This window comes from Corvus hawaiiensis, chromosome 3 (assembly GCF_020740725.1).
Source record: "Corvus hawaiiensis isolate bCorHaw1 chromosome 3, bCorHaw1.pri.cur, whole genome shotgun sequence".
NCBI classification, from domain to species: Eukaryota; Metazoa; Chordata; class Aves; order Passeriformes; family Corvidae; genus Corvus; species Corvus hawaiiensis.
The window spans coordinates 32,034,370-32,042,432 of NC_063215.1; the positions used below are offsets into that span (position 1 = coordinate 32,034,370).

At 41.1% G+C, this 8,063-nt stretch overlaps 1 protein-coding gene across 2 annotated transcripts in view; it reads left to right on the top strand.

Moving 5' to 3' along the window:
* KCNQ5 (potassium voltage-gated channel subfamily Q member 5) overlaps positions 1 to 5,702 on the top strand; it is a 282,213-nt gene extending 276,511 nt beyond the window's left edge. For both annotated transcript variants that reach the window (XM_048298185.1, XM_048298186.1), the window contains one exon: positions 164 to 5,702. In XM_048298185.1, coding sequence (XP_048154142.1) covers positions 164 to 1,105 — 942 coding nt within the window. In that variant the 3' untranslated portion in view covers positions 1,106 to 5,702. The remainder of the gene's footprint in view (positions 1 to 163) is intronic.
* The last annotated feature ends 2,361 nt before the right edge of the window (positions 5,703 to 8,063 follow it).

The following is an 8,063-nucleotide window of genomic DNA, read 5'->3' on the forward strand; positions in this document are numbered from 1 at the left end:
AAAAAATGTACATGGCTTTTGACATTCTTTTTTTAAGGGTCAATAGCATACATCAAGCTACTTACATTTTTCTCTTCAGCAGTTACATTTTTCCTCTTTTCTTGGGTTCCAAATATTTTAAATTAATATTTGGCACTAACGTTGACCTTCTCCTCTCATATAGGTACAATCCATTGAGTCAAAACTGGACTGTCTATTAGATATTTATCAACAAGTTTTGCGAAAAGGATCTGCATCCGCGCTCACTTTGGCTTCATTTCAAATGCCAGCTTTCGAGTGTGAGCAGACTTCTGATTATCAGAGTCCATCAGACAGCAAAGATTTGTCTAATTCTGCACAACTTAGTGGATGTGTATCCAGATCAGCTAGTGCCAATCTGCCTCGTGGCCTACAGCTTATACTGACACCAAATGAATTTAGCACTCAGGCTTACTATGCTTTTAGTCCAGCTATGCATAGTCAAGCAACACAAGTGCCAAATGATGGACCTGCAACAGCTAATAATACATCAAACCAAATAAACCAGACAACTAAGCCAGCAACTCCGACAACATTACAAATACCACCTTTCTCATCGATGAAGCATATCAATAGGCCTGAGCCCGTCCATATTATTCCCGTAACCACGCATGAAAATATTACTAATGTCACCGCTTGCCTTGTTGCATCAAAGGATAATGGACAAACTGCACAGCCAAGTGCATCAAAGGATCTCACATGGAGAAAAAGTCTGGATACAGAAGGGGAACCTTTGCTCTCAGTTAAACCTGTGGTGCAGATGGATTTAGGAAAATCTTTATCTGTACAAAACCTTATACAGCCAACGGAAGAACTGAATATACAGATTGCTGGCAGTGACTCCAGTGGTTCCAGAGGTAGCCAAGATGTATACTCCAAATGGAGGGAGTCAAAATTATTTATAACGGATGAAGAGTTGGAGACAGAGGCAGGGACAGAGACTACAGAAGCCATCTCGCGCCCGTTAGTGGAAACAACTCTCTCTGCTGACTCTCTAAGGACTGGAATATCAAGATCATCTCAAAACATCTGCAAGCCAGGGGATGGTACAGAAGCACTCAATCTGCTCCACGTCAAACTTAAATAACTTCTGGCTTTCTTCATTGGCTGGGTCATTCCTCTAGTCATACATATCATAGCATGAACTGTTTTGAAAGCCCTTTTAGTGAGAGAATCACAAAAATCAGGATGAATCTGCAAAGCAGTTGAATGAGCCCATATTTCCTAGTTGCATGAAAATGCATGTCTAAGCAATGGCTAACATCCAAATTTACACCTACAGTACGGCAGCCTTTCATGTAGTACAGTAGGTTTAAATAACGAGTTGCCTACAAAGCTAATGCTGCAGGATGTATCAAAAAACAAAAATTTGAGCATTTAGACCTAGTGCTGTTTCTATGGGGCAGAAGTAAAAATCTTAAGGTTTAAAGCACTTTGCTTCTGAACTAATTGAATATATATATATATAATGTCCTGATTTAGATGATAGTTTATGTTTACAACAAAAAGATTATCTACAGCTGCTAGCAAGGTACCAAGGAAATGAGAAACATGGGGTTAGAAATGACTGCAAGTTGCAAGATACACACATTAGCTCATCAGTAATCAGTTATTTTTAGCTCTGAAGAACAGTATGTTAATATCTGATTTTTGGTGATTTAGTGCTGTGGCAGAAGTACCTGACACACCACTATCACATTGTTCTTTATAACAAGAACTATTTTGTTACAAAAGCTTTATATTTTAAGGATTGGGGCTGGCCTCAGAAGTGGACAACATGGGTGACTGCACTGAAGATTGAAGGGAATCTCTCCTTCTTCATTGAGAAGTCTCATTGAGAAGCTGACTTGTGAATCTGAACCATTTTGGCAGCAGTAGGTGAGGGAAGGAAGCAGGCACTGCCTTTATTGTAGAAGCAATATTTCCTTCTTGTGAAAATTTTGGCAATTTTACTTGCAGTCCCAACCTGATACTACAACAGCACTTCATAAGGCTGGAAAATAAGGGAAAATGAGGAACTGAAATACAGAGTAAAACTAAAGAGGACAGAACAGGGGAGAGAAAGACAACACAGTCAATGGGAAAATAAATAAATAAGAATATGGATTTAGATGGGCAGGAAGGGAAATCAACCCAGAAAATAAAACAAGAAAGGTAAAGAAGGAAAAAGTCACATTTTTTTTTCACAGATAATGATTGTTAATAAAAAAAAAAAAAAAGCAAAAAAAAAAAGCCATGCAGGCAATCAGAAATTGAAATAGTAGTAGAGAAAACCACCTTAACTAAAAAAAAAAAAAATAAGGCAAGGGTTTGTTGCTTTTTTAATAAAAGGAGAAGAGGCGAGAGGGAAAGTGATCCCATTCTTCTTATAGCTAAACACTGTGTCCCATCTACAGTCATTTCTTGTTAACTTTCTAACACAGGACTCTCAGACTCCTTCCTGCTAAAACCCAAATTTTCAAATTCAAAGCCTACATCAGACTGAGCATTCCTGCTGATACATCCTCTTTTTTTTCTTACTCTAACCCTCACTTCACTTCTGCTGAGATGCAGGAGCAGTGTCAGTGCATGCCTGCATATCCCCAGCAAGGCTTTGCCACCGAGAGAACCCTTGCAGCACCTAAACAGGCTTTCACTCTTTCCAGCTGAATGAGGTTTCCGTATGTTGCCTCCTGCCAGATTTACACCCCACCTGCACCACAGGCTTGTAGACAACCCAGCTTGGGCTCAGCTTCCCTCTAGCAGCAGGAATACTGAATGTGCCAGTGCCAGCTCACTCAGGGTGGTGTTTTCTCCAGGCCCAGACCCGCTGGGAACTCGCTATGTACATCACAAACATCACTCCAGTCTTAACCGTGGCTAAATGCTGTAGATTGTATTGTGAAGGACCTGATCTGTTTACTATGAAACTGTTGTAACTTCTGCTTCCATTTGCTTAACAGAAGTATTCCTAGATGTTACATGACAACTTTATTATGTGAAAGTACATGCAAACTGTAGAGTGTATATATTGTGTCATTATACGGGGTCCATGGATGGTACACTGTGTTCCATGGCTTATGCCGGAGCAAACTTCAGTTGTTAAATCCTGAAAGACACCTTGAAGCACAACTTCCTCACCGCTGATTTGCCATATAATTCACCACATTCAGCCTTTCCTGTTTTCTTCTATGTGCAATCTGGTCATACAGAAGCCTGATTACAACAGCAATTTTGTGAGGATAAATACATTTTTTTCCACATCTCAGTTCATTTAATTATTAAATTATTTGAATGTCTGCAGTTTATTCAGACAGACATATAAGTTTAAAGTATTGAAAATTTAGAATTTTAAAATTGTTTTTTAGGCTATTTTTTCCTTTTTCCTGTTTATGGTGCCTTTCTTGCCTTTCATCTGAAGCCTCCTGCTGACCTAAGCATAAATGTGCAGTTAGGTTCAGTTAAGGAGCAAGGGATTGGGCACATGGCAACTGTGTGTCCATAGTGAAACTCCCTTCCCCTCCTTGACAAGACCGAAAAATCAAGGCATCATGAATTGGACACCACTCTGCCACCTTCATCTGCAGGAGCAGATGGTTGCACCCCCATTGCACCCGGAAGGCGTCGATGGGAGAACTGAGCAATGGCCCTGCCTGTTCTGATTCTGCACAGAAACGGGCCTTGGGGTTTGCTGATAATTTATCTCACGGAAACTTGGTATTTTTGCCTTAAATGAGATGCTTGAGTCCTTCTAACTTTAAGTTAATTTATTTAATACAATTTTGTGCACAAAAGAATGAGTTCTATAAATTATGTATGAAAATATTAATGTCTTTACAAAGTACTAATAAATCCAGAAGATCGTATCTTTTCAAATTAAGGTTTAAAATCCTAATTTTTTTTCTTTTATGCTCACCATTACTATTTTTGTAGATGCAAGTCTTATCATATAGGGTTTTTTAACATAATATTGATAGAAAATAGAAAGAGTAGTGAATATATGAAATTTTAAAGAGGAAGAATTGTTTGTTTGGACTTTTATAAGCTTTACTCGTATTTCCTCATGAGGAGTTTCTATGCTCTCTCTTTAAAAGACAGTGTCATGACTGACAGTTATTCATTAGTTTCACAAAAGAAGGGCCTGTCCACCTTTTCAAGTCTTGTCCTGAGCTCCTTATTACAGTCCAGCTCATGAAAACTAATAAGAATTGTTCATGAGTCAAGACAAAGAACATTTTTTTTTTTTTTTTTTTTCTGATTTACCATTCACCTGAGAATTGTTTGAAGAGAGAAGCTGAAATTCAGTAAGAGCTTCAGGAATTAAGCCTTATCCAAATAACTGTTTTCTGGTCAGCATGTTCTTCTACCTGAATGAAGAGACAGCTGAAAAGAATAGTTTCAGTGACTATTATTTGTTCAAAAATTTGTATTTGCTCCTGGCTCATATGATCTATACTTTTTATTTAAATATGAATATGATGCTTTAGCCTAGGGTTCAAGATTGCAAAGATCATACACTTTTATTTACAGTGCCCACAGTTGTTCCATATGTTTTTGAGATAATCCTACTACGAGTGACTGCTCTCATTATAGTATGGTGATGAGTAATTCACCTGCTTTTCTGTGATAAATCATGCTGAATTGCTGATGTATAGTAGAACATCTGATGTACAGTAGTATTTCTGGATTGGGACCTGCAATCCTTACTCAAGCAAAAATTCTAAGGAATTCACTCATTTTATGAAATTCAAGAATTTTTCTTGAATTGGGAACTCAGATTCAAATCCTGATTTTGTTGGGCATCTGTTTGAAGTGAAAATGGTAATATTCCAGTTATTTCCTGAGGAAACTAATACTTAGCTGAATTTACCCTTGTCACATTGACTATATAAAAAATAACGCACAAAGTACTGATATAAAAAGGGAAGGAGAGAAGGGACATTTTTGTAAAAGCACAGAGAAAATTAAAATGTTCAGAAAATAGGAGTAAGCAGGAAAAGAAAATATAACAGCAAAGGAATGGATAAAAAAATGGTTTAAACACCTGAGGCTAAATTCATCCTCGGATGGCTTCACTGACTTCAATGAATTCACTGCCCAACTGGGTGAAGCTCAGCCTCTGTTGGGATAATCAGGCTCAGTTCCACTGACCATACAGGAACTGAACCACCTGTACCAGAAATGGGTACATTTGCCTCTCTGGGCCAACTTTTATCCTGACTCATATGTCATGCAATCCTTTTGGATTCACTAGGCTTGAATGAAATACAGGTCAGAAAAGAATTTGTCCCAGGTATTTCCGCTTCACATTTTTTTTCCAAGTGTGTTAATTGACTTTACTCAAATGGATTACAACATCACACAAAGTGCTGTCACTGTCTAAAAAGATTAATAAGTTTTTGAAATAAGACTTGTCCCCTGCAACGTCAGTGGAAGCATGTAATATTTTCCTGTCCATTCATCTGGATGCATTCATTCAGCTGTGGTCACACACAGGACAATTCCAGACATATCTAATATCATCTGCTATTGGAAGCATTTTTGACTTCTTTGAAAGACAAAAAGAAAGTTTCATAGCAGGCTTAGAAATTACGATGGCTGCTTCCACTGACACTGCAACATTAGCCAGTACATTACAATGTTAATTGTAAATTCTTGACAAAGTTGAATCCATATTGTTGTTAATAAAAATGACTTGAAAAGTACCATGACTACTGGGTTTTTTCTTTACATAAAAGACTGTATGGTGTGATCACGTATCAGGCAAGAAAAAACAATTAAGCTTGCTCATTGTTTTCCTTTTGAAGTTTTGTAATTTTTTATTAAGTGGACCAAAACATCACAAAGGAAGTTTATTAGAATAAAATGTGCAGAAACCGGTCTGACATGTTCAGTTTCTGGTAACTGTTTACAGCAGTTTACTTAATGTTGCAGCACCTCTATGAAAATGAACTTGGAAGTTATTGTCGCCTTCTCTGTTAGATAAATGGCAATGGATTCAGGATTGGCAATCGGGGGCCTGTGTGGGGAGCAGGATTTCTCATGGAAGGCACATCTGTCATCTCAGTTTAACTTGAGGCCTAGGAGAAGCCGCTTCTTCTGCATTTGACCATGAAAGTTGCTGTAGAATGTTACTGGACCAAAACTGAAACATTCGCAACAGGCCTACTTTCTCCACTCTGCTGTTCCTGCAGCCTGGCTGAAGATAAGCTTCAGTATTTGAGTGTAAAATACTAAATACAGAGAGCCTGTTCTTCGGGGGAAGTCAGTGCCTCTATGGAGACACAGATATCTCCATGTGCAGGTGATCCCCAACCTCTCTGATGAACATTATCTTAAGATACTGAATTTAAAGCTGCGGTTGCCAGAAAGGGAGGTTTTCAATGTCAGCCACTTGTACACACAGGGTATATGAATATTACCAGGCTCTGGCTAAGAATAAACACAGGACAGGAAAAGAAGCAAATGTACATATTCTCGTCTTGTATTAAACCAGGCAGCCTTGCTTCCTTTGTGCACAGAGCTATTAGGGAAGGGTCAGAAGACAGCAGAGAGTAGTTCTTCCTGTTTGGTTACCTGGCAGATTGCCACGACCAGGCACAGGTGGTAATGTGTACCCATAAAGACTCATACATAAATGCTCCCTGTTCAGCTCTGTACCATAAGAATACAGGACCCTGCCTAAAAGGGTAATTTAACCATCTAGCAATTTTTTTTAGTGTAATTGAAGGAGCATGGGGTATGTTAGCTCTTTTTTGTTTTAATTTGGTTTTCTCTATCTCTTTCACTATGATGGTGAGCAAGTACCGGCACAGTTTACTCAGGGAGGTTGTGCAATCTCCATCCTTGGAGAAAGTCACAAGTCACCTTGGCAACTGGCTCTTAGAGGCCCTACTTGAGCAGAGGAGTTGGACCAAATGGCCTCCAGAGGCCCCTTCAAGCTCAGCCATTCTGTGATTCTGTTTCCAGTATTGTATCAGCTTTAGTACATTGAGTTATACTGAACATAAAAGCTTCATTAAAGTATCATTAAGGCTTCACTTGAGATTAAATATTATGACTTCACTTAAAAAAAATCAGGCTGCAATGTATCAGCATGACAGCAGCCTGGGTACCTGGCAAAATTACACATTGCCACCCTCACTCCCTCGCCTCCCCTGAGGCTGCCTGCCTTCCCCCTCCACCCTACAGACTTCGGGGGCTTCCCACATGTTCTCAACCATGCTCTTGCCCCCGCTGCCTCCTCCTCCTCAGCTAAGCCCACCCAGGGCTGCCCTGTGCTGGCAGAGGAGCAGAGAGAGAGGAAAATCAGAAAATATCAGCACCAGTGTGGCCAGCAGGACCAGGGCAGTGATTGTCCCTCTGAACTCAGCACGGTGAGGCCACACCTCAAGTCCTCTCTCCAGTTCTGGGCCCCTCACTGCAGGAAGGACATTGAGGGGCTGGAGCATGTCCAGAGAAGGGCAACAAGGCTAGTGAAGGGTCTGGAGGACAAGTCCTGTGAGGAGCAGCTGAGTTGGAGTTGCTCATCCTGGAGAAAAGGAGGGCGGGCGGGGGGGGGGGGGGGGGGGGGGGGGTGGGTGGTGGGCTTTATCTTTCTCTACAACTGCCTCCTGACAGGAGTTGTGTAACCAGGTGGGGGTCGGCCTTTTCTCGCAGGCAACCGGTGACAGGATAAGAAGTCAAAGTGTGCCAGGGTCGGTTTAAGTTGCACATTAGGAAGAAGTTCTTCACAGAAAGGGTGATTGGGCATTGGAATGGGCTGCCTAGGGAGGTGGGGGAGTCACCCTGCTGGAGGTGCTTAAGGAAAGACTGGACGTGGCACTCAATGCCATGTTCCCTTTGACAAGGCGGTGTTCGGCCATAGGTTGGACTCGATGATCCCAGAGGCCTTTTCCAACCCAATCGGTTCCGTGATTCCGTTATAAGATAGCGGGGGGGGGCAGCCATAGAGCCTCCGCCCCCGTGCGGAGCCAGCCAATCACAGCTCAGAGAGCGGCCCGCCCCGGCCAATCAGCGCCCCCCGGGCTTGAGAGGCGCAAAGTCCCTCCGCGTGGGCGGCGGAG